Source organism: Colias eurytheme, chromosome 25, assembly GCF_061535395.1.
Source record: "Colias eurytheme isolate Ceu_HAF_F1 chromosome 25, ilColEury1 Martin Lab GWU primary, whole genome shotgun sequence".
In the NCBI taxonomy this organism is placed as follows: Eukaryota; Metazoa; Arthropoda; class Insecta; order Lepidoptera; family Pieridae; genus Colias; species Colias eurytheme.
In genome coordinates this window covers 6,473,846-6,500,294 of record NC_143004.1, presented here as the reverse complement: position 1 = coordinate 6,500,294, position 26,449 = coordinate 6,473,846, and the positions used below count along the sequence as shown (strand labels likewise).

Here is a 26,449-nt window from a genome sequence, read left to right as displayed (position 1 = left end):
CCCACTAGATGGCGGCACTGTGTGTGAACTTTTGACATGTACTTGATAGAAACTTTGTTGAAACTTAACCAAAATATTTAAACTTTTAATTTAATTATGTAGTGTGTTAATAGTTAGCAATAGTTATTAAGTGTATAATGGTTTAAATAGTTATCTTAATATATGTTGTTGTTTACTAGTTCAAGTAAATGTGCGATGTGTGATTATAGTTAACTATTCAAGGAATTTCAGCAAAAAAGTAAGTTAAAACTTGTATTTCATTCATAAGTTTACTAATGTAGAAAAATAATCACATAAATCGATGTAAATTATGTACAGATGAACTTATTTAACAATTTGCGATTATAATATTCGTTTGATTAATCTAAATCGTGTGTCTAAACTTACTTTCTATTCTGGTAACAAGAGTGAAAACAATTAGTTATTACGAATTGAGCTCAAATGCTTTCATGTTCTAATTTATTAATGTAACCTTCATTTGAGATTCTATACAAATTCCTACACCACATTAAGTAAAAGAACCTGATTTAAATGTGAGTCATATAACAAATATGTGGCTATCCTGTGCATTATAAACATCAGTACAAGAACACGGCTAAAATGTACCTTAAGGGCCATCGAGTTGGGCAACCAAAATTTTTTTGGAGAAAGGTCTATGCCTAAGTAACTGACCCGTAAAATCTTAACCGGCGGAGATTTATAGTTTTTTAGAAATTAATTATCAAAGTTTCATAATTTTTCATACAATTTCGAGCAACCATCTTGACATTTGTTTTTTTGTTGCGTTTCGTTTTTGCAAGTACAATTCTTGTAAAATGTAATTTTTTTCAATGATGGAATATTATGTATTCAATATTAAGCTGCGAAAGTCCGAATCTAGCTAAAAAACGTTACGCTAAAATAAGCATTGCATTATCATAAGACTTGCCACAGAACCGAAGCTGTCAACCCCGAATTCCACGTGGTCTTGTCTGCCCTACCCCTAGAGTGTATGTAAAAAGCCGGAGGCGCGGAGGGAGAGCAGCCCTCGCCCGCCGTGACAAAGCTCGGGAGCCGTGCGGAGCGGAGCGGCTGAGGCTGGTCGCTGAAGGCGACCAACAAGCCGAAGCTGCGAAGCGGAGTACGGGCGACCGTGCTTTGTCACGCAAGGGCGGAAGGGCTGCACTTCCCGTAGCGCCGGAGCTAAGGCAGTGTCTGACACAATATAAAAATCGATTTCTGAAAAATCGATTTTTTTCAAATTTGTATTTGCAATGTAAATATAAATCCATTTTTATGTAGCCCAAGAATGGTACCATAATAAACAATCTCTGGGATCTCTTATCAGTAAAATCAGGAATTTTTTTAGTTCAGGGAATTCGATAATATTGTGAGTACATTCAGTTAATTCTAAATATTTTTTTTTTACCATAAAAGAAAAAATCGAAAGTCGATTTGAGATCGAGCACACCAATTGGGTTAGCCCGCTTTGAGTAGCAGATCTGAATCGGAGCACCCTGACTTGAGTCAAATTAGGTCACTTTGAGTAGCAGATCTGAATCAGAGCACCCCACATTGAGTCGATTTAGGTTACATTGAGTAGCATATCCGAATCAGAGCACCCCGACTTGAGTCGAGTTAGGTCACTTCGAGTAGCAGATCCGAATCGGAGCACCCCGATCCCACGTGGTCTTGTCTGTCACACAACAAGAGTGTTTTTGTAAAGCGAGGGGGCGACGAAGCCAGTCTTCTGGCGAAGCCCACTCGTTTCCCCCTCCTTAAAAAGTTTACATTTTCTCCCGAAACTATTAAAAAAAATGTCAAAAATTACTGTATTTTATGTTGTATTCTTATCCCCCCTCCTTTTTCCAACCCTCCCTGCCAAATCTCCTCTCCATTACCCCCTTTTTCCTATTACATTTCGTAACAACCTCAAAAATTGTTTTGCATTTTTCTCGAAAAGGGGGGGGGGGGTTCCGCACCTCCCCCTTCACAGAGGAGGTTCCTCTCCCCCCCTCCTCACCTCCTCCCCCTCTTTACCCCCCCCCCCCCCCTTCAACGGCCCTTAAAGTACATTTTTACCAAGAACACTCCTATAAGTGACATCAGCTATAATTCGTTTAATTTAACTTTTCTGGGAAAAGTAATAGATCAGATATTATATCCATAATACCTTAGAGTATGTAAATCTTAGAGTTCTTCAATTAACATACCTTTTAAAATCTAATGGTATGTTAGTCTGTACAATTTGATTATGACTTGACTGCAGCACCTGCATGGTCCAGCTCCATAAAATATTGCTCATAAATTATTATACCTATCACTAGTATAGTTGACTCAAGTTTATTCAGACATAAAAATTAAAATGATAATTCATTTATTAGATCTACTCACTAACATTCTCTATAATCATTATGCTTGAGTTTAGAAAGATAGCACCAGCAATATCTATAATAAGTAACAAAATTTTTAGAATTGAAAGTATATAGTAACTAGCTGCTCCGCACGGTTTCACCCCCCTGGCTCCACTCCTGTTGCCCATAACGTGATGAAATATAGCCTATAACCTTCCTCGATAAATGGGCTATCTAACACCGAAAGAATTTTTCAAATCGGACCAGTAGTTCCCGAGATTAGTGCGTTCAAACAAACAAACTCTTCAGCTTTATAATATTAGTATAGATAAGGCCATTATCTATTTCTCTCTACAAAATTACTAATTATATTTCTGAAGATGTTGATGTAAATATTTTGGTGAGTGTCTATTTCTTATGCTGACCATTTTTTTTAACACATGTATATAAAAGTAATGTTTTTCACCATCAACTTGTACCGAATGAAGAAGTATATTAATTTTTTATACTTTTCAGAAGTTTAATTTGTTCTGATTACCTAATTAGTGTGTTAAGTAGCAAATTGACTTGTTGACAATATGTTCTCATTGTTTGTTTACAAAATATTTACTGTGAAGTCGCACAAGCCTCGCAAAAATTACTAGTGGAAACTTTATCTATAAATTTGATGCTCAAGTATAAATTACAATCATCAACATGAAATCCCTAATTAATATTATAAATGCGAAAGTAACTCTGTCTGTCTGTTACGCTTTCCCGCTTAAACCTCTCAACCGATTTTGATGAAATTTGGCACAGGCAATCTTTAGATCCTGAGAAAGAACATAGGCTACCTTTTATCAAAACACCACGCGGGCGAAGCCGCGGGCGGAAGCTAGTATTTAATATAAAAAAGATAAGCGTAAAAAATAACTCTTTTACTCATGTAACGTGGTTGGAATTACAATATGATTGTATTTTTATCATTTTTTTTTTGTATTATGGATAGATGAAACAACATTAGTACATTTTTACTTATAAGTATACAACAAAAAAAGTTGTAGCGTGGAGATGATACAACTTATATTATTTTTTTAAACACTAGATATTATGTATTTATTATTACAATATTACGGTTTATTTAAACTAAGTTAATCACACAAAATATACTTGTTGTATTGTTTGAATTGATTCATTTGGAAAACAACTATAAATTCTTTAGATGCTGATTAAAATTGATTATCGAGTACATAGACCAGGATAATAAATGTAGCAGTGTAATCACAGAAGTGTAATGCTTAATATTAGAATCTTTGTCAAATTAAAGAAATATAGATACTAAATAAAACGCAATAAAGTAGTATTTCATTAAAAAATTTAATAAAATTTACATGATTGACAAGTCTTGTTCAGCTAATTATTTTTTACTTTTTTTCTTCTCTTTATGTGATTTCTTTGACTTTTTGGATTTCTTTTTCTTTTTCTTCTTTTTATGTGAACTACTGCTATCTGATGATGATGATGAACTTGATGATGTACTGGAGGATCTGCAAAAATAACAATATTACACATTATTATCTTTGGTCTATAATTATCATTACATATTATAGAATAAAGTCCTCCACTGCTTTTGTTTGTTCACAATTAACTCAAAAATACTATTTTGTACTACTATTTTGTTCTCAAGGAAGGTAACATAATTTGTTAAATTTTTGTATTACATTAACTGAGTTTACTTTCACCATTTTATCATTACATTGAAATTAGCATAAATAATACTATGATATAAAGTATAAACCATGAATTTATATCAGGACCAGAGACATAAATCATATTATACAAAAACAGTCATTTATATGTAATAGAAAAACTTATTTAATTATTTAAAACTAGTGTAAATAATTCCATACCTTGATCTCTTTCTCTTCTTGCTTTTCTTCTTTTCTTTCGCCTTCTTGAACTTCTCTTCTAACTTCTGCCGCAGTTCTGCTTCTCGTAAAGTCTGTAGCGGTGTTGCATATTCTTGCTCACTGTCACTGCTTGTACTGCTCACGTCTAATACTATTTCCTTATTTGGATCTACCTGAAAGAAAAAAAAATGTTTATGTTTTATTTCATCAGATTGCATAAGGTAGGTATTATTTATCTACAGATATTGTCAAGAGTATAACAGCTATATGTCTATAAACTACTGATAAAGATGTTTTATTTATGATTTTTTTTATTTAATTCATAACTTGTGTGTTAATTGACAAATAAACAAAGTAAATCTTCTTCTACTATATAAAAATAAGTCGGGTTTTCCTTCCTGACGCTATAACTCCAGAATACACGAACCGATTTCCATAGTTTTGCATTCGTTGGAAAGATCTCGGGCTCCGTGATGTTAATAGCAAAGAAAAGGTGTCTGGTGGCGAAACGGAGTTCGCCCGGTTTGCTAGTGTATTATAATTTTACTTCTAATGCTATTTCAAAGCATGCTTACTTAGAATATAAAAATTATATTACGCAATTTAATACTACGAGGATAAAAGTTCTTAAATTCCAATATATTTTTAACGGATTCGAAAACTTACTTTTATAAAGTTTCGACACTGAAACGTAAGGTGTCCTGCATAACCGCACTTTTTGCACGCCGCCCGTGAACTGTCTTTTCCTATTTTACTCACTAGATCTGTATAATTCCACATTTTTTAATCAACTAACTAAGAAATTACTAGAAATTCTAAAGTTGTATTCAAACAACAATCACAACTCGGCACAGAATTCCTTATCAAGTTTACCTACTTTGACAAATGACAGTTGGATTTGACATATTACTTGCTCTGTGGATTTGACGTGCAACCACTGACCTCTATAATCTAAGTCTATAACTACGCTGGACTGGCTATCCCTTAAACCCCTTCCAGACGACACAATTTTTCGTCCAATTTGACTAGATTGGCAATCAAATTGGGTCGTCTAGACGGAAATATGAAATTCAAGGTCATTGGGTGGTCGGGATCGGCCGATTTGCGATTGCCTTGGGATTGCCCGATCAAATTGGGTGGTGTGGACGCTAATTGGCCAATTTTTTGACGTATTCACCGAGGAAGCGGCGTGTCAAGCGGATGTTGTCGTTGATTTTGTCTTCTCTTTTACTTTGATTATTGATTTTTGTGTTGAACAGCTGTGTGTGAATATAAGCAACCATTCTTTGCTTCATATCCTTTTTCTTTTTCTTTCTTCTAAATTTGTAGTTACAGCCAAAATCAGCCCCAATTTTTGTTTTTTACTAAGAGGCATGTTGCAAAATAAAAGTCCAGTCAGTAACGGCAACGGAGCAGAACTAAAATTGGCGATTTAATTGTGTACGTGTGGATAGACGATCAAATTGGGCCCGATTCAATCGGCAATCAAATCGGCTGGTTAAATTGTGTCGTCTGGAAGGGGTTTTAGATTATACACCTATAGAGTATAGATGTAACCACTAAAATGACCTTCCTTGAAAGAGCGAGATCGTTAATTGTCAAACCCATGCAAAGAAACAGGACAGAATATATAGTTTTTGTCTTTGTCGACATGGCCGGTTTTATTGTTTGGCAAGAACAGATTGTGACAAACAAACTTGGCGTCTTTTGGATTTTTCTGTGATTGTGTGAATTTACAGTGTTTATTGCGTATAAAAATTGGATAATACAGAATATTTAGTGTACGTGCGATGGTGGGTTGCAGTGTTTTGGGTTGTAAAAGCCGGAGTGAGCGAAAAATTGAAGGAATAACATTTCACACGTAAGTAGGCGAAATTATCATTTCTTTCGTTATTACAACGCCAGATGATCATCGATTATGATGTTTTGTGATGAATTCAGTGATGTGATGCCAAGAATATTGAGTTGTGATACGTGTTTTCACTATCTTAAAATAAAATAACGATTAACGATGAACGGTTCAGGGTTGCCATAATGGCTACTTTAATTTACCCAAATAAATCATATTTCTTTATTAAACACTTGACCGTAATTTGAAGCTTACTTCATTGAGAAGGTACCTAGCTTTTTCCGCCTATTTTTCCCTCTCTTTCCGTTGTATATATGCTATCTCTCTCGCACACCTCTCCACCAGGTGGCGGGGCGCACGATAATGTCGGGCGCTGGATGTTTTTCATTGGCGTCTAGCTTCCGCCGCGAGAAGGTTGTCTACAAGACTACAACCTTGGTGCTATTAAGTATTAAGTATTGCTTAAAGCAAGTGCTAAAAGTGTTAAAAAGTGTATCCCGTCGGATCGGTACAGTGAGTTATTTTTACATCTATTCTAATAATATTTTACTTAAAAATGAGTAAAAATCTTTAAAGTCAACGGTATAATCGTTGGACTTTATTTAAAATGCTGAGGTTTTTAATGAATCCTTCAGCAATAGTTTATTTTTCAATATGCTTAAATACTTAATAGCATGAATAAAGATATTTAAAATTAACGATACAACCGTTACATTTTACTTGAAATAGTAACTTTTCTTTTGAAATATTTCATTATGCAATATGTACTAATTAATATTTGAATTTTTAATACTGTGAGTAAAGCTATTTTAACGGTGTTACCGTTCGGCTTTACTCGAATCGTTAATATTACTTTTGTGATTATTTGATATTACTAGATATATCAAATACCCTCTCTTGTATATAGATATTTTTAATATTTTATTTCATTTTTAATAATGTGTTTTTATTACAAGGGTACAAGTGAATTTTTCGTGGAAAAATTACAATTAATACTTAGTATGGATATGAGCCAACTCAAAGCTTTACAGGCATACAATCCATTGCTACGACTTTATTACATTGTCGTTATCGCTAGGAACGGTTCGGAATTCCTATCATAGTTTATTACTAAAAATTATCGAACGAGATGAGTCAGCTCCAAGAAGTCACGACATGTCAGAACATGTTGTGATTTTATTTTATAAATCGTACGGGAGTTACCGCTCAACTGAATAATGATGGAATTCGCTCATGTATAGTAGATACGTACCATGAATGTTCCACACATTCAAAACTATCCGTAGTCTATACGTGTCCTTTTATGAGTATTATTCTGATCCGTTTTTATGTGAAAATAGACATATTACACACGGCTAATTTGATTGAAAATTACGTTTCCTATGTTCAAATGATGCAACTTTTTTGTTAAAACGAGTAAGTACCAAAATTTTACAATTAAATTCTTTGGTTTACTGAACTTGTGCTGAAAGGGTTATCGTATAATAATTATCGAGATATCTTAATATAAATTAGATTTAGATACACTTATTTCAAAGGATTTACAATTCACTTCTAACGTTTTAGAATAATATTATAAACTTGTACACCTTGACAAAAAGTAAAAAATTGCGGGTGAGTGGAGATTATTTTGTGCAATTAAATATAACGTCCTACGACGGTATGGTTGCGTTCGTAAGGAATGTTAACGGATATAAAGCAACTAAATGTTACATCGATTGCATGAACAAAAATAAATATGAATCGAAGTTCATTTTAAAATTTAGTGAATTGATTTGAATTATGAATTTATTAAATGTCGCTAACATTGGAAAATAAGTTAAAGGACCTTGTTAATTGCTATATTATTTAAATGATTATTTACTGCTATTTTTATATTAGCACTAAGGTGTATTCTTGCTCGAAGCAGAATACATAAATGTGGCCACTACTCCTCGCAGGGGTTAGCCAGGTCAAATTCACCCTCGCAGGGTGTCTCTTAAGCATTTTTTGGCAGGCCCTACTTATTTCTAGTTACAAACATCCCTCGCGCAGCTGTCGCTCGCAGGGAAATGGTGCAAATATATATCGGCCCTCGCGGGGCTTTGATTACAATCGTCCCTCACGGAAAAGATGGTGCGAATATATATCAGCCCTCGCGGGGCTTTGATTACAACCGTCCCTCATGGAGAAATGGTGCAAATATATATCAGCCCTCGCGGGGCTTTGATTACAACAGTACCTCACGGAGACATGGTGCAAATATATATCAGCCTTCGCGGGGCTTTGATAACAACCGTCCCCACGGGGAAATGGTGCAAATATATGTCAGCCCTCGCGGGGCTTTAATGGCGATTGGTGCAAATATACAAAGGATTGATCATTAAAATGATCATAGATATTTGCTTTTGTCAACGAGGACCCACGAAAGAAGTTTTGGATATGACCGTATCGGATCTTCACTCTTCTAAGGTAGGTAGAAAAAGGTTTTGAAATCTACTTCACAGTGGGCAGTATAGTAAATGACCTAATAAATACAATAAAGGTTAGATACGTCAAATAATGGGCGCATGAAATTGATACTTCGTATCCTAAAAGTTTACGCTTCAGGAATCAGGAAACCACCATTGGTTTACCAATTATGGAAATTGGAATTGAACAAATTGTATTTACCAATGCAAAGCCTAATCACAACAAAGGAAGGCGAGTCGGATCAAATATCATCTCGCAGATGATTTGTGGCGGTGGTTTCGAGGATTGTCACCAAGCCTTGTGTCAACGGTATGTTTGGTATCGTAATTAAATGGCACTAGCCGACCAATTTACATATACAAACATCGGAAGAGATTTTTTTAATCGCAAAGCGATTGAATGTAACAAATGACGATTGATTACGTATAGTTGACCTCTCATAGGCCTATTTTAGTTGCCCGGTCTTGTAGGCAATTTATTTGACTCGTTTTTCAACCCATTTGACCTCATTATTGCACCCATGAGATTTTTCTTCGGGGCTCAAACAATAAATCGCTGAGGGATTAGGATAATCGTTTGTTAGACAAGTTTTTTGTCATCCCACCAGGATTATTATATTGTATAATAAAGTTATATACAACTATTAACGTAAAACGTTTAAGTACTCAACGAATGCTGAGAATACTGACTGTTGAGTTACATAGGATAGAGGATAAATAACGGAAAGTCAATCTTTCCAAACAAAAGCCTCTTATTATTAGATATTACTTGGAACCCCTACCCTTAACGAGAAAGCTCTGCCAAATGACTTCTCATTTCTTTGCTTTGAGGGGGGGGGGGGGGGGCAATAAATGAAATGTACAGGCTATACGGCTTTTAAAATATAAGTCTGGTAAGCGAACTAAACTTTGCTGGTTTAGTTCTTGCTATATCGCTATCCGTGCCTGCTTCTCGTGTTTACGGGTGAATTAAGTTTATCAATAGTCATAAATGCAATGCTATTCAGAGGATATACTGCATTTAAAACATGACAAAGTCTGGTAAGCGAACTAAACTTTGCTAGTTTAGTTCTTGCTATATCGCTGTCCGTGGCTGCCTCGCGTGTTTACGGATGAATAAAGTAATGTCCTGTCTTCGCATCCACAGCTAACTGTCCTATACTGTCATAATCTTAACACAGATTCATTCGACATAGCTCCCCACGAGCTCAGTTCTTCATTTTTGCACTCGCACAACTGTGGACAACACAAGAGCAATGCCTCCATTGGTAGCAGTTACAATCAAGGGATAACTAACCTTAGGCTAGCCATATTACGGATGTTGGAACAACCGACTATATTCAGGGCAATTTTCTTTGTTCAGTGTAACGTTTAGACTGTCGTAGCATTCCTACGGAACAAAGATGGGATCAGATTCCTTAATGCAGTTAATCGAAAGGAGATACTTTCAGACGACGATAGTATTCAAAACCCACCATATTCCTTAACATAATATTGCATAGTTAAGCTTATAATCTCTCTTGCCATTATCCTGCAGCAGAATTCCTTGGCGATAATTTATCCTCGTTAGAACGAGCGAGGGTTGTTACGATAATATGAGAAATCCTAGTCAGTTAGAGACCTGAACGACGCGATAGAGTACCGCTATTTCAGTAGTAGTAACACCTAGAAGGGTGAAGGTATTCTGGAAAGCGGAACTGAAGGCCCGGTCAGCAGCATCAGCCACCTAATAGACAGTGTTCAGTGCTGCACCACTATAATCTGCAAAATGACTCTGACGGTATGAAAATGTGGAGTACATTTTCAAAATATCAAATGATATAGTTGGAATAAAAATCCTATTTGCCTCCGTCTATCCAAAAGACATACGGAGTAGCTAGTAGTAGTTGGTTGAATTAGAATAAAGTAACTATAGTTAAAATCCTTTGTTACTGACTGGATAAATTTGGCTCTTTTCCTATCTGACGTTCATATAGCTGTTGACTGCCTAGTGTTGTGCACAAACACTATTATTATAAACTAGCGGTCCGCCCCGGCTTCGCTCGTGGTACTTACGTTTTCTCTACATAAAAACCATCCTCGTACTTCAAGGAATATAATAAAAGAATTATCGAAATCGGTTCAGCCGTTCTCGAGTTATGCGCTTACCAACACATTTTGCGATTCATTTTTATATATAAGAAGATAAGTCACGTTATGTAGTCCCGAGGCTTTCGGTATATAAGTTCTTATGTAAATCATAATTATATCTTAAAACCGAATTGATTAAAAGTAACGTACTTGGCTGTAGTAATTGCAGTTTTGGGACACAGATAAGCTCCTTATCATTTTAGTCTCTTAAGAGTTAAGTTCAGTATATTTGTTTCCAGTACAGAGTTTATGACCTATCAGTTTTAAATAAATAATTCATGCATTGTACTGAAAGTACTAGCCATGTTTAGATTATGATTGGTGGCGTTGGCTCTAAACATTAATAGATACCGCACGGTTTGGTTTGATGTTAAAAATCTGTATTATAATTAAAACCGTTTACCTGTTTTGATATTTTATTGCCTTATTCAAGGGGTGACCTTTTAAATTAATAATAATTAATATTTCTGACCCCAAAAGTAAGGACCAAGTTCTCTTCTTGTCCGCTTGTAGCAGGTTGGGTTAAAACTGTGTGAGTTGAGACAGGTGGTAATTCTATGTAAAGATGATTCAATTGTGCTTCTACAGAGTTCTAATTGAATAAATAAAGGTTTGAGTTTGAGGTATTTTTGCCTCGTCGGGATCAGCTGTTGCTTCATTTTGTAAGTAACATCTAAATGCGTAATTGAAAGTCGTTACTGGCGCTTTCGCAGATTTACGCTAAAGATAGTGAAAATTGTAGTAACTTTAACTTTTCAAGCCCAAAAGGTTAACTAAGGTACGCTTGAACCAATCTCATAAGTTCTAATACTTTTAATCATTATGATTAACTTTTTGGTTCTTATTTGATTAACTTTTCATCTGGGATTGTTAATATATTATATAATATAAAAATTTGTGTGATTTATTGGTAGGTATACTATCTGCACACCTTACTCTTTCAAATAAAGAAATAAGTAATTACTTATGTATTCAAATTCACATTGGCGTCCATATATTGTACACCAGGTGGGTAACAAACAGGTCTCAATGAAGTAAGCTTCAAATTACGGTCAAGTGTTTAATAGCTGTGTTTTACCTGAAAATAAAACACATATTAAATACTTACCTATATTTGAAGCTTACACTTAACGTCCACCTGTTGTGGATTTCGACTCAATGAAAAACATCCAGCGCCCGACATTATCGTGCGCCCCGCCACCTGGTGGAGAGGTGTGCGAGAGAGATAGCATATATACAACGGAAAGAGAGGGAAAAATAGGCGGAAAAAGCTAGGTACCTTCTCAATGAAGTAAGCTTCAAATATAGGTAAGTATTTAATAAGTATGTGTTTTATTTTCAGGTAAAACACAGCTATTGTCAGTACATACATACGATTCGAGGTCTTGTTTTGTGAAGAGAAAATAAAGATTATGATTATAATTAGTATGAAGTCGCGGGTAAAAGCTAGTAGTATAATATTTTTATTGAGAGGAAATTAATTCTTCTGTACGTAAACTTTAATTTTAGTTACATTTATTTAAGGGCTTTATTGTAGTTTATTTAACTTATTACTCAATAAAGATAAACTTTCGTAACATGCGAATAAAATCTTCTTTTTTCAGGTTTCCATCCAATATTGATAAAAAGAAATGGCTGGATGCCACTGGACGAGAAAATTGGCTGCCAACAAAATATTCAAAAATTTGTTCCATTCATTTTGATGATGATTCATTACTGTATAAAAATAAACGAGTACAATTAAATCATTCAAAGTGTTGGTAACGAGAGGACAGTAGTGTAATAAATAATAAACATGTTTATGTTATAGACTGGTTTTATTTCATCATTGAACGTGTCGTGTGTGTTTTATGTCGTGTCGGTCGATAGATGTCTATCATTGAGGTATTATTAAAGAGAGGACACCACGAACAAAATCTGTGCAACAAGCGCGGCGAAGCGGGCCGGCTAGTGAGTCATACACTTTGTAGATATTCTGCCTCTTAATACTTATTAAAAAAATATGAATAAAATTATCAATTAAAACCAATCAATGTAACAAAAAAAAAATGGTCCGAGACGATTGACTCTAACTCGTGTTACAAATATGTAGTTTAAAAGCGATGCCCTCTCTAGTACGTAGTACGTGGTCAATGATGTCCATACAATTCTCCTTACCTACCTTACGGAGGTTTTATTAAAGTATTTCGTACGACTACGACATAAGAGTTACATTATTGAAGCTAGCATTTAAAATATGCAAATTCAGAATTTTTAGTTTGCGAAGTACTTACAGGTATTTATAAAGTCTGTTCGCGATCAAGTAAGATTCATAATATTTTTTACCTAATATGTGGGAGTTGCCAACTTATTGTGTCCCTTCGTCCAGCATACTCACCACAACTCACCATGGAATCCTGATATTTCATGAATGTCAAAAAACTGTTCTGAAATAGTGCTAAATAGTGCCCAAAGGAAAAAAATAGTGCTCTTGTACTTGCGAAGTTATAGCCATAGTTCGATGAGTATGCTGGACGAAGGTTTCGCCCAGCATACTCACCTCCGTCCGGAGAATCTGTATACGCTTCAAACATAATTCATACTTCAAAAAATAGTTCCCAAATAGTGCCAAACGGTGCCCAAAAAGAAAAAACAGTGCTCGAATAACTTCGGAGTTATAGGCTTCGTTCAGTGAGTATGCTGGGCGTAGGTTCTACGCCCAGCATACTCACCTCAGTGCGCGAATATCGAACGAGCTATAGGTATAATTTACGTCTCAAAAAATTGTACTTGAAATAGTGCCCAATATCAGTCCAATTTTTGCTTGACTTTTGACTTAGAAAACCATTAAATTTTAATGTAAACTTCTACATACTAACGTAAAATGGTGTACAGTCGTCGACACATGTTTTTGGACAAAAATATTAAACTTTCTAATTGTAGACTTCATGTTATTGGAAATAATTATGGTATTTTCTCACATGTCAAAAACTTTCGATTAAATGCATTATTATATATTTTATAAATAATAATAAATGAATGAAACTTTAAGCGTAAATGAAGTCTATTACTTCATTGCATTGTGTGTTTGTCTGAATAAAAACAGTCATTTGCAGCCAATAAAATTAATATCTTGAAAAATTGTAAGAAGGAAATTATACAGTTTCTTTTTGTATATATGTTGCAGGCAAAACTTATAACCAGTCAAAACTAGTACTGTGACATAGTTATACAAATTTTTAAAACTCTTTCCAATAGTTTCATCAATGAAAGGTTTAGCAATAAAAAACATTTTTAATTACTTACGTTATTTATTACTATTTAAAGGGCCAAAGTAATCAGAATTCTAGTTAACTAGTTCACAGCTTTTGTTAACATTCATAATATAATCAATGTAAATAGAAAAAATTGTAGTTTTAATATTGTATATAATATACATATAAAAAAATGTTTAGCGTCGCGGGCGCCGCGCGTCGTAAGCCCCATACCTATTGACCGTACGTGCATCCATTACTCCGTAACGTTGTGGTACCGTCCTTGATCCGGAAAATAATTATTTTGAATAATTTTGTCAGTTGTAATGTAAGCATTAATAACAGCAACTTTATTTTTCATGCATGATTTAGAGCCGATTTTTCAATGCCCAGATAAACAGCTAGATAGACTTTATTCTTCAGTTAACAAAATATTCAATTTTTCAATAGACGAATAGGACTTATCTATCGAATAACTACGTTATTTGAGGAATAAATCTATTTGCCGCTCCAACGGCCAGATAGCGCGCTATTCGACGGTTAGGCGTTTGAGTTGACAACTGACGCGTCAAATTTGGGATATTTTCGTATGTCATAACAAAGAGCGTAGAATTATTAACAATTACACCTCTTTCTACATAATTATTATCAATTAAAATCATATAGAAATTGATGTTTTTGATAGTACTGATGACCATGCCATTGAAAATTTGCCGAACGCTGCCTTTAAGTATGTCGTTTCCATCGTAAAATATATAAATTGAAACACAAATTTAACCAAACTCTTTACTCGAATCAAAACAACAATCAACAATCATAGAAGACAAGAGCAATACAAGACAAACTTAAAATGCACTCCTGACGTGAGGCATAATGACGGTTGTTGACAAATTGCAAGAGTTGACTCTATCCCGCTCTAACCTGACTAATTTAATATGTTTGTTTCGCCACTCCGAGAGCAGAGCTGCCAATATGGAAATATTTGGTCAGATAGTTATTCATCAAATAAATCACGATTGAAAAATAGGCGAGCCGTTATGAGTTAGATAAATAATTAAATAAATCTATTCGAGGGGTAGTTATTAGACTGTTTATCTCGGGATTGAAAAATCGGCCCTTACTTCATTTGATATCTTAAGGCTTTGTCAGATAGGACGCGTATTTTAGCGCTGCGTAGTAGCGCTACAGCGTCCTGTTTTAACGTCGCGCGAGGCTTCGTCAAACAGAACGCTTTAGCGCGCGTTAGGACACAGCAATTGATATCATTAAAGCTGCATGTTGTTTACATAATTATTACTTACGAACAAAACAAGGTACAGCGATATTAACTCCGGAGTCGGAAGAATTTTTTACTTACCAGTTTCATTAATTTCTTCTCCGATTTGTGCCCACAATTTTGCCTTCATTGATATATCTTTATAGTTTATATGAACTATCCTTCGTATTATATAAGCATGGATATTTTCTAACCAATTCTATCAAATTTTCGGTCATTATGCAGTATTTTATTATGATTTTACGCCTATTAACTCCGACGCTAAAATAAAATTTGTAAAAAAATACAACACCCGACGTTAAAGCGTCCTAACGCCGCGACAGAGCGTTGCGTACTCCTAGCGCCGGCGCTCTGTTTGACGGTATTCTACGATGGTAGTAGAACACATCTTAGCGTCATATCGCGGCGTCAACTTAACGCTCTGACGCGCGCTAAGTACGCGTCCTGTCTGACAAAGCCTTTAATCCTTCAAGCGCCGTGATCTAGACAAATATATAAAATCATTGTTCCTAGCTACCGGGGTCCCATGCGACGCGCGAAGGCTTAATCATATTATTATAAAGTATTATTAAAATAATGTGTAATTAATAATATTGCGATTCTAAAGTAAATACTCCCTTACATAGACAATATAACAAAACAAATAATTTACACAAGACAAAAATTGTTAGAAAGAAAGTTAATAATATTGTATTCGACTGTACTCAATGTAATGTATGTAGAAGTTTACAATCAAATTTAATGGTTTTCTAGGTCAAAAGTCAAGCAAAAATTGGACTGATATTGGGCACTATTTCAAGCACAATTTTTTGAGACGTAAATTGTTCCTATAGCTCGTTCGATATTCGCGCACTGAGGTGAGTATGCTGGGCGTAGAACCTACGCCCAGCATACTCACTGAACGAAGCCTGTAACTCCGAAGTTATTCGAGCACTGTTTTTTCTTTTTGGGCACCGTTTGGCACTATTTGGGAACTATTTTTTGAAGTATGAATTATGTTTGAAGCGTATACAGATTCTCCGGACGGAGGTGAGTATGCTGGGCGAAACCTTCGTCCAGCATACTCATCGAACTATGGCTATAACTTCGCAAGTACAAGAGCACTATTTTTTTCCTTTGGGCACTATTTAGCACTATTTCAGAACAGTTTTTTGACATTCATGAAATATCAGGATTCCATGGTAAGTTGTGGTGAGTATGCTGGACGAAGGGACACAACTTATTAGGCAACACCACAAAATTCTATTTCTGTTTCAAGTGCGGTCACGCCATGGTTACATCTATAGGTGTATAATCTAAGGGCTATCCCATACAAAATGACAGCTATTTGCTGTGCCGATTCAAAGCGCCCCCGGTGAAAGTTCTGAGAACTAATAAGATTACAAATTTCGTCGCTTCGTTTTGTTTACACAGGTTTAACTTCTGGATAATCTGAGTCTGAATCAAAAATAGTGTCGGTAATATTTCTATCATTGTAGTCGATATCAGAAAAGTTTTTATCGATAACAAACCATTTGTTTTACATCACAAGTATTAGTTCCATTCCCCCTCACTGGCCTCACTGCTGCCGTCAGCGCCAAAATGGCGATTTTCAAATAGGCACAAAAAAATGACAGCAATAGCCTGTCCAGCGTATAGAGGTATATATATATATATAGAGGTCAGTGCGTGCAACGTCTTCAAGCGTTTTTCGAAGCCGTCGCGTTCCTTTATACGCATTCAATTCATTTATTATAATTTGTATGATATAATATTATGTATTTTTATAAATTTACTAGTGGTTCGCCCCGGCTTCGCCCGTGGTACCTACATGTTTACGTTTTTTTTTTCATAAAAACTATCCTATCGCTCAAGTTGGATCGACCTGCACATGGTGTGCGAATTTTATTATAATCGGTTAAGTGGTTTAGGAGTCCATTGAGGACAAACATTGTGACACGAGATTTATATATTATACTAGCTTACCGCCCGCGGCTTCGCCCGCTTTCTCTAAAACGATTTGAGATTTAAACTATCCTATCTCTCAAGTTGGATCGAACTGCACATGGTGTGCGAATTTTATTATAATCGGTTAAGTGGTTTAGGAGTCCATTGAGGAAAAACATTGTGACACGAGATTTATACATATATATTAAGGGCTTGGTCTAGTAGTGCAAACAAATGCATCCTGTCATCCTATATGTAAATAATACAAATGTACTAAGAGAAAGTTGCTCCACTTAATTTTTAAAAATTAAATCATTCGTATGCATAATTTAATATTCGTAATAAGTACCAAAAATGACAATTTGAAACAATTTTCGTGAAAATTACACCGGGTGATTTTTTTTTATCAGTACACAAAATTTGCGAATACTTTCTATTGATATCTTCAACTTCATGTTTATATAACTGATCAACTTTTACAAAGAAATTTGGACGAAATATAAAAAAAAATAAGCTTTCCATACAAAATGCAGAACTCTATACATTTTTTTCGACCTAAGTTTCTTAGTGAAAGTTGTTCAGTTTAACTAATAAAACGGATAAACAAATTTTGTTTATAATAAAAAAAAATTAATGTTTGTGTTAAATGAAAACAAAAGATATTTATTTCTGACTAGCTTCCGCCCGCGACTCCGTCCGCGTGGATGTCAGTCTTCGCGTCTTCTACAGATTTATTATATTATGTGTAATATATAGATTTATATTGATAAACCTAATAAATCTTTTGCTAGCATTCTGATGCTTTATCGGTTGCACTGGATTTATCTCTTTTTTTTCAATCGCTTGAATGATATAGGATGGGTCCTTGATGGGCATCGAATGCTGAAGTCTCGAATCAATCAATTCTGACAGTAGGCAATTTATGTAAAATCTTGATAATGGTCCATCATTTTATTTTGCCTAAACGTTACATACTTTTTTATATATTCTATTTTTAACGAATTATTCACTCCAGTCCAAACAGCAAATAAGCAGACTTCTGCTTCTGCAACGTTTAGTTGTCCCTGAATTTAGAAAAAATAGTCATGATTCTTATCTATGACAAAAGTGTTATTTTTTGCATTGTATTTCAAATATTATTTTTTTTATTTTTAACCGCATCTTCCGCATTCATGTCTTTTGCCGGAATTAGACATTTAACTTCTACTAGTCCCATTTTCCCTTTTTGATATGGGAGTGTATAAAGTAAATTTTTTAGATATTTCTCGTTATACTTTTAAAAAGTTATTATTGTCATTTTGCTCATTAGGTAAAGTAATTTCGATATCAGTTTTAAGTTTTTTGATACCTGCAATAATAACGTCATAATCGCCTGCACATACTTAACGATTACACCCTGTATACAATCCACCATCCACATTCATAATGTTTTCCTGTCCTCCTCTCCTTTACGCTGTTCACCGATACATTTTAAATGAGTAAATCTGCTACCACTGAAGGATGTTTCATTGTGATCAGCAAATTTTCACCACTGTTGTCGATTATTTGTTTTTCATTTTTAATCAGCAATTGGGAATCATCAGTTTTGTTTATTGCAGATTGGTGATGTACCCTAACAATACGTCGAAAAGGGAAAGAATCAACGAATTATCGTTTTCGTCCTCTTTTTTTATTCTTCGCGTCTCTGTTACTTGTGTTTGTTTAGTTCTCAACACCCACTGAATTTTCTATGTTATTGTGATCTTCCATTACATCTGAGTTTTGATGACGTGATGATAATCCATTCGTTTTAATATTGGTACTTAGAGTTGGTGGACTAAACTAGAAATGGCGGACTAAATTTGTCAGCGCGTCTGTAAGATCAGAATATAAAACCAACATCCTGTATTTAAGTTACAAAATTAATAATCAAACAACATGCCGCTACGTTGAAAATGACTAGAAGAAAAAATTAAAACACCTCGGCATATAATTTTGGAGTAAACAAATCATTTTCCCCGTATGGGGATTTCCCCGGATGAACTTGGGAAGTTCAAGTTCTCAATACAAGTTTATATTATATTTCGTATTTCTCAAACGAAAAATAAACATTTTTGGAACTTCAAAAAAAAAAATATTATAAGAAAATTTATGAGCTTACTTTAGTTTTAAAGAAATATACATCCCTTTACTGGCACCCCGTAAAATAAAGAAATTGTTGCCAATCACCTTTGCAATCTATTTGGTTTCATTAACTTTATGTTCGAAGATAATTTTTTTTCTAGTAGTTACACGCGTATTTTTTTCGTTTATTTTCCATATCGAAATCAAATGTTTAAAAATACGAATATTTGCACAAAACTAAGATAAAAATAATCAATTAACAAAAATATTAAATTTAATGAAGTAGAGCAACTTTCACTTCGGTATGAAGGAAAATCGAGCGTAGAGCACACGTCAGAACGCTCCGGCCCAAGGAGCGCGACTAAAGAAATTCGCTAGGATTTTTCCTAATTATTTTAAATATTTTTTTAATATTTAAAGAATTATCAAAATTCAAAAAAAAATTTTTTTAAAGGATTAATACTCATTGGTCTTCAACCAACTCGAATAAATTAATGGAAAAAATAACTTTTAGCAGTATTTATCAATAGATTTTGTAAGGCAAAAAATGGGAAATTTAATGAATTTATAACGTTCTAATTAAGAAAATCATAAGTTTATCGGCAATTGTATTCAGCAGTTTTTAATAACGACTATATAAGGATAATAATGCGCTGATCAGATTGTGTAAATTGTAATCGGTTGCAACGTAGTGAGTGCACAAACTTAGCTCGAAATGTCTTTGGGGGAAAGAGACTTATCTTGAAGGCCTGATTAAGGTAACATAAAGTAACTTTATAAATGTGAAAAAATTCACGCGCATTGCGTATATAACACTAATTGATAAACAAGAAAAAAAAATTCAGTTTATCATTTCATTAGCCGGGAAAAAATTGTCAAATAACTTGTTGAAAACGCAATTTTGCTAGACTGCAGCCTTAAGAAGATTAAGATTATTTGAAATACCAAACATTTTAAATTATAGTAAAAGTTATTTGTAGAGCAATTAATTGTGCTATAATAATCTTTTCTATACTTTCTACCGCTTATTTGTAAATCATACTGCTAATATTATAATGCTAAGTTAGGTTGATTGAATGCTCTAATACTCAGGTTTAATATGAAAAAAAAAAGAATAGTTCATTTATCAAGGAAGACTACTTAATATTGATATTTAAGTGGATTTAATATATTTTATTAAATTGCAATCATCAACATAATATCATTACATAGTATAAAGCAAAGTAACTTTCTCTGTCCCTATGTATGCTTAAGTCTTTCAAACTATGGAACAGATTTAGATGCGTTTTTTTGTAATATATTTAACAGGAAGCTTTAAGTATATAATTTAATAGTGGAAAGCTATGTTTATTATATAAAAAATTAGAGTAAATGTAGCTGTATGTAACTTGACTTGAAATAAAATATAATTGTTACAATCAATTGATGAAACAATAGTAAAAAAATTCATTAATCAGTATAGAAAACAAATAAATCTGTAGCGTGTAGATGTTTACTGATAATATTTTTTTAAAACTATTTATTACTTTAGCATCATAAATATGGTGAAGAAAATTGATGACCGAGTAGACCAGGATATTAAATATAACAGAATGCTTAATAGTTAATATTAGAATCTTTATCAATTTAAAGAAATATGGCTACTAAATAAAACAAAATAAAGTAGTATTTCATTAAAAAATTTAATAAAATTTACATGATTGAACACATTTGATTTTCAAGTCTTATTCGTCTGTTTTTTTTCTTCTCTTTATGTGACTTCTTTGACTTTTTGGATTTCTTTTTCTTCTTTTTATGTGAACTACTGCTATCTGATGATGATGATGAGCTTGAAGATGTACTGGAGGATCTGTAAAAATAACAATATTACACATATTATAGAATAAAGTCCTCCACTGCTTATGTCTGGTCACAATAAACTCAAAACAAACTATACTTATATTTGCCGATAGATTACATGGTTCTCGAGGAAGGTAACATAATTTGCTTAATTTTTGTTTTTCATTAACTGAGATTACTTTCACCGTTTTATCATTCGACCAGGAATTTTTATCAGGACCAGAGAGAGATAAAAAAGAACAATAATTTATAATCAAAAAGCTATTTTACTATTTTTACATACAACTTGCATAAATAATTCCATACCTCGATCTCTTTCTCTTCTTACTTTTCTTCTTTTCATTCAGGTTCTTGAACATCTCTTCTAACTGCTGCAGCTCTGCTTCTTGTAAAGTCTGTAGCGGTGTTGCATATTCTTGCTCACTGTCACTACTGGTGCTGCTCACGTCAAGTACTATTTCCTTATTTGGATCTACCTGAAAGAAAACAAATTTTTGTTTATGTTTTATTTCATCAGATTGCATATGGTAGAAATCGCTGGAAGAAATCGCTATTTAGCGATAAGACCGCCATTTGTTTTAATTTATAATTAGATTAAGTTCCTAGTTAAGTTTTGTCAGAGCAATAAAGTATGAATAAATAAATATGGTAGTTAAATAAAAATTCATCTACAGATATTGTCATGAGTATAACAGCTATATGTCTATAAACTACTGATAAAGATGTGTTATTTATGATTATTTATATTTAATTCATAACTTATGTGTTAATTGACAAATAAACAAAGTAAATGTATAATAATTTTCCTTCTAATGCATATTTTCAAAGCATGCTTACTAAGAATATAAAAATTACATTTCACAATTTAATACTAAGAGGATAATTATTATGCAAAGTTCTTAAATTCCAGTAAATATATTATTTTTAACGGATTCGAAAACTTACTTTTATAAAGTTTCGACACTGAAACGTAAGGTGTCCCGCATAACCGCACTTTTTACACGCCGCCCGTGAACTATCTTTTCCTATTTTACTAACTAGATCTGTGTAATTCGACATTTTTAATTAAATAACTAGGAAATTACTAGAAATTCATAAGTTGTATTCAAACAACAATCACAACTCGCCACAGGATTCCCAAGCAAGTTCTTTGACAAATGACAGTTGAATTTGACGTGCAACGTCGTCAACTGTCAAGTGTTAGTTTTTCGAAGCCGTCGCGTTCGTATAGACGCATTCAATTTGAATAAATGTTTTAATAAATTTATTTTTATAAATATAAATAAAGAAACTTAAAAAAAATAATCTATTCTAAGTAAAAATGTTTTTTGCATTATTCATTTATCGAGGAAGACTTTAACGCTGCAACAATACCATAAAACTAGTATTTTGTTCATTTCAGCCATGCCCCACCTCTTGACAACGTAGTATGAGAAATGTAATAAAATGGCCGAGTTCCTGCCCCTTTGCGACGTGCTGTTCAACGTGATATCGCTAGCGGGCTACTTCTGTGACGTGGTGTTCGACCTCGTGATGGGGTACGCGCTGCTCGAACGCGGGTACAAGGGGACGTTCGCAGCCACTATATCGATAGTTATCACATCACTATTGATATCACAGGTAGTGTAGTGTAACATATGTTATTTATTTATATGCATACTAATTTTCTCGATACTTATACATTTCAACATGTCTATGCTGAATGAAATTGGAAATTCCCCTCTAATAAACTCAACAATAAACACCTTTAACAATTAGTTGCCAATAATTTCCAATCGAAGATATAAAGTAAACAGAAATAGATGTACCATAGATTTTTAAACATGTTAAAATGTGTAATAATAAAGCCTCAACAAGTATGAGCTCACAATATACTGTATTTTTCGCTACAACCGCACGTCTATACTGTCATGATCCTACTTTGAATTTCAACCACATTTTGCCAAGTACCAAGCCTGTTGCCAAGTAATATGTACCTGTAAACTAATGCTTAATAACTCAGGCCCCGGAATCACAGACACAATAAAAAATCTATTGTGTCGTGGACCGATCGGGCCGTTCGGGGCTCAATGGGTTAAAAAATAATGTTCTTTCATAAGGTACTATCACTTCGTTGGTATCTCCACGTGTGGTGGGGTAGCGAGGGTCGTAAGGGTAGACCACCTTGGCTACCGATACTCTTACACTGCCTACAAATGGGTGTATTATGGAGATACGCTAGGCTACTTGTACCTGTCGAACTGCGGAGGGTAAAGCACCAAGTTCGTGATCTTTGTAAGTATAAGTTTTGTAAAAATGAAGTTTATTGATTTTATCGTGTTTTATTTGTGATTATAGTAATATCCGGCTCGAAGGACTAGAATGAATATTACGCAATACTTGAATGTTTGTAACGGTGTAGTAGTACAAAACAAAATTATTATTAAATAGATTAATCTTAGTCTAGAAGAAATAAGAACAAAAAATATTAATTTGTCTTTCTAATAAATCTTTCACCAGATGAAGCATAAAATTTCATTACTCGCATTTTCTCTTAAATACAACCTAAAAACAATGTTTACAATAAATTATTTGTTCAGGTATGTTGCGTCTCGTCCACGCCTTTTGCGAAGCGGCTCCAATGTTGCTCTTACAATTACATATTCTATTGAAAGAAGCACATTTGGAGATCAGCGAACTGGGTGTCCCTCCCGATCCTAATATCGACGAACCAGCTGGTAAGTGTGAAATGTTATCTATGGTAATTTACGAACGCCGCATTCCTTTGCGTTTTAAATTTCTTTTGAATTTCTTTTGTATTTCTTTTGAGTTCTGAATCTGTAGAAGCACTTTTATAAATTTACTTCCGCAATAAGTAAAATTATTCCTTTTTATTATTTTCGAAAAAAAGGACAAAAATTTAATACGACTCCATATTTTATATAAGATCAAATAAGACAAATAGTTTAACTGTACAGGTTTTGATCATTTACCTGTCCAATATGCCTACCCTTCTTATCCATAATCGTTTTTACAAAATTGTCTTATCTTTTATTCCTTGTATCTTTTTATTTGACCAGCAAACAAAGCGTTCGCGGAACTGAACGTGATATCGGCGTCGCTATCGCTGTTCTCCGTGTGCTGGGCGCTCGCCAGCTTCAGCAAGAACGTGCGGCTGCAGAACGTGCACCGCCTCGTGTTGACCTGGCTGGGGGTTATATTCCAGGTATTGTGGGACAGACAGACAGACAGACATTTAATCAAAAAAAAAGAAAACCAGCTCGCTCGCCAGCTTCAACGTATTGTTGGATGGACAGACAGACTGACAAACAAAGCGTTCGCGGAACTGAACGTGATATCGGCGATTCGTATATAAACTATAGAACATACAACAAATATTGGACATTTTGCTTTATTTAAGGCTATATTCACAAACATACCAAAATGAAATTATTTACTACTAAAATCTGGTCTATTGACCAATTTATTTTGTAGGATATTTCCTACAAAATAAATTCAACCTTATTCAGATCAGTTAAATTCGCATTTACAATGCACCGTTTATTGTCACTGATTGTATGTAGTTGTTATTAATGATCAAGACTTTATTATAAGGTTCCTATTTTATAAACAAAATAAATTATTTTTATAGTGAATTTTATCGAATAATAATATTTTATTTCAGTTTCTTTGGCGGTTCGGTACGATATCGGCCCGTGTGTGCGCGCTCACCGTCTACGCTCTAGTCTACGAATACTGGGTATTCTTAGTTATAGGTTTGTATTTATTTATTGGATATTATACTCGACTTTTTTATGTTAATGAACATATTATGACAATATGTAAGACTAGCTTACATTCTATAATCAAAGGAAATTCAATGGAAATAATATGTTTTTAAAATTTTAGTCTAACGAAAAATAATGCGATAAATGGCAAGTATCTAAATCCAAAATCTGTAACAACTTGTTCAGATTGTATTGCTAGTGTACCGCTAGTGCGTGCAGTCGAAAGCTATTTTACAATTTTATTTATATTTTACATTTCACTTCGATAGAATTCTTCTTGTATAAAAAAAATTAAATTGTAAGAAAATGAGATAACAATTTTTCGACAGATTGCAATCTCGCGAAGTAGAAGCTTTTAACGATTTTTAGGGGGTTTTAACAATGTACGATAACATGAACATTAGTTAAGTTTATGTATGTATAACTAGCTTCCGCCCACGACTTTGTACGTGCATCCCCGTTTTTCCCCGTTCAAGAATTTCGGGAAATCCTTTCTTAGCGGATGCCTACGTCGTTAATATCTACCTGCATGCCAATTTTCACCGCGATACGTCCAGTGGTTTGGGCTGTGCGTTGATAGATCACTATATCAGTCACCTTTGAGTTTTATATTATTACTAGCGGTCCGCCCCGGCTTCGCCCGTGGTACCTACATGTTTAAACTATCCTATCTCTCAAGTTGGATCGAACTGCACATGGTGTGCAAATTTTATTCTAATCGGTTAAGTGGTTTAGGAGTCCATTGAGTACAAACATTGTGACACGAGATTTATATAACTATATTTATTTATATACTAACTAATCAACTTTCTTTTTGGGTAGAATGTATGAGCCACATAATATTGTAATCAAAACATCTAAAATTTGTAACTACATTCTTGCAAATAAATATAATTTGAATTTGAATTTGTATAATTTTGCACGCCAGGCCTGCACTGGGTGTCCATGTTCCTGTGGCTGATATCGCCCAAGAACGTGTTCCACGGGGAGCGCATCAGCCGCCCGCGCAAGGCGTACCTCGCGGCGCTCATCGCCTTCGTGTACGTGTTCGCGTACGTCAACCTGCAGGAGCTCAACCATCGGCAGAAAATGGTGGGTAGTTGGATATTTTGTGTGGGTAGTTTTGAAAATTAACATTTTTGAAGTGAAAACTTCTTTAGCGGCGTTGAGCACTTTTTCTGTAATGGGTATAAAATATTAAACTCGCGACAGGACACGTGGCCTGATCGAAAAAGCGTAAGACGGATACCATTCCAAAATATCAAACATGCTCATTGCTCAACGTTAACCCTTAACACGGCAAGCCCTGAAATAATGTACCCAGATATGACCTGAATTGGTTTTAGTGATAGTTATTGATTAAAAAATACTATAGTAGAGAAAAAAATAAAACAAATTTTCTGTAAGTAGGTTTTTCAGGATGTCCGTTAAAACGGCCTTTGCCAAGAACTCCGTCTTCATTGCTGTCTCAAAAAACGGACAACGCTGTTATACAGCTTATAAAATAAGAATGAAAAAAAATAAAATTCACTTAATATAACACAATTGAAAACAATTTCAAGTAGCATTTTATTGTTTTATTGTATCACAGTATTTTCACTATCTATTATAACAAAAAATTCCTCGATTTTAACTAAATACCTAACAAATGATA

At 34.1% G+C, this 26,449-nt stretch overlaps 3 protein-coding genes across 3 annotated transcripts in view; 1 reads left to right on the top strand and 2 right to left on the bottom strand.

Moving 5' to 3' along the window:
- Positions 1-42: 42 nt before the first annotated feature.
- Positions 43-26,449, top strand: part of LOC149897710 (uncharacterized) — a 35,971-nt gene continuing 9,564 nt past the window's right edge. The window contains exons 1-7 of the mRNA XM_090116157.1: positions 43-238; positions 22,431-22,648; positions 23,128-23,302; positions 23,608-23,745; positions 24,088-24,233; positions 24,693-24,783; positions 25,724-25,887. Coding sequence (XP_089972283.1) covers positions 22,475-22,648; positions 23,128-23,302; positions 23,608-23,745; positions 24,088-24,233; positions 24,693-24,783; positions 25,724-25,887 — 888 coding nt within the window. The 5' untranslated portion in view covers positions 43-238; positions 22,431-22,474. The remainder of the gene's footprint in view (positions 239-22,430; positions 22,649-23,127; positions 23,303-23,607; positions 23,746-24,087; positions 24,234-24,692; positions 24,784-25,723; positions 25,888-26,449) is intronic.
- On the bottom strand, positions 3,711-5,099 carry LOC149897712 (uncharacterized). The gene is made up of 3 exons (XM_090116428.1): positions 4,889-5,099; positions 4,223-4,395; positions 3,711-3,859 (listed from the first exon to the last, which is right to left on the bottom strand). The coding sequence occupies exons 1-3, from the start codon at positions 5,000-5,002 to the stop codon at positions 3,730-3,732; spliced, it is 417 nt and encodes a 138-aa protein (XP_089972554.1). The 5' UTR covers positions 5,003-5,099; the 3' UTR covers positions 3,711-3,729.
- On the bottom strand, positions 20,853-22,178 carry LOC149897711 (uncharacterized). Its single transcript, XM_090116557.1, has 3 exons — positions 21,974-22,178; positions 21,335-21,504; positions 20,853-21,038 (listed from the first exon to the last, which is right to left on the bottom strand). The coding sequence occupies exons 1-3, from the start codon at positions 22,085-22,087 to the stop codon at positions 20,882-20,884; spliced, it is 441 nt and encodes a 146-aa protein (XP_089972683.1). The 5' UTR covers positions 22,088-22,178; the 3' UTR covers positions 20,853-20,881.

Excerpts from the sequence above, each read along its gene's own strand:
- LOC149897712 (XM_090116428.1), bottom strand. The coding sequence starts at position 5,002 with ATGTGGAATTATACAGATCTAGTGAGTAAAATAGGAAAAGACAGTTCA. Across the intron at positions 4,396-4,888 it reads AGTGTCGAAACTTTATAAAA|GTAGATCCAAATAAGGAAAT; the intron begins GTAAGTTTTCGA and ends TTTTTCTTTCAG. Across the intron at positions 3,860-4,222 it reads AAGAAGAGAAAGAGATCAAG|ATCCTCCAGTACATCATCAA; the intron begins GTATGGAATTAT and ends TTATTTTTGCAG.
- LOC149897711 (XM_090116557.1), bottom strand. The coding sequence starts at position 22,087 with ATGTCGAATTACACAGATCTAGTTAGTAAAATAGGAAAAGATAGTTCA. Across the intron at positions 21,505-21,973 it reads AGTGTCGAAACTTTATAAAA|GTAGATCCAAATAAGGAAAT; the intron begins GTAAGTTTTCGA and ends GTTTTCTTTCAG. Across the intron at positions 21,039-21,334 it reads AAGAAGAGAAAGAGATCGAG|ATCCTCCAGTACATCTTCAA; the intron begins GTATGGAATTAT and ends TTATTTTTACAG.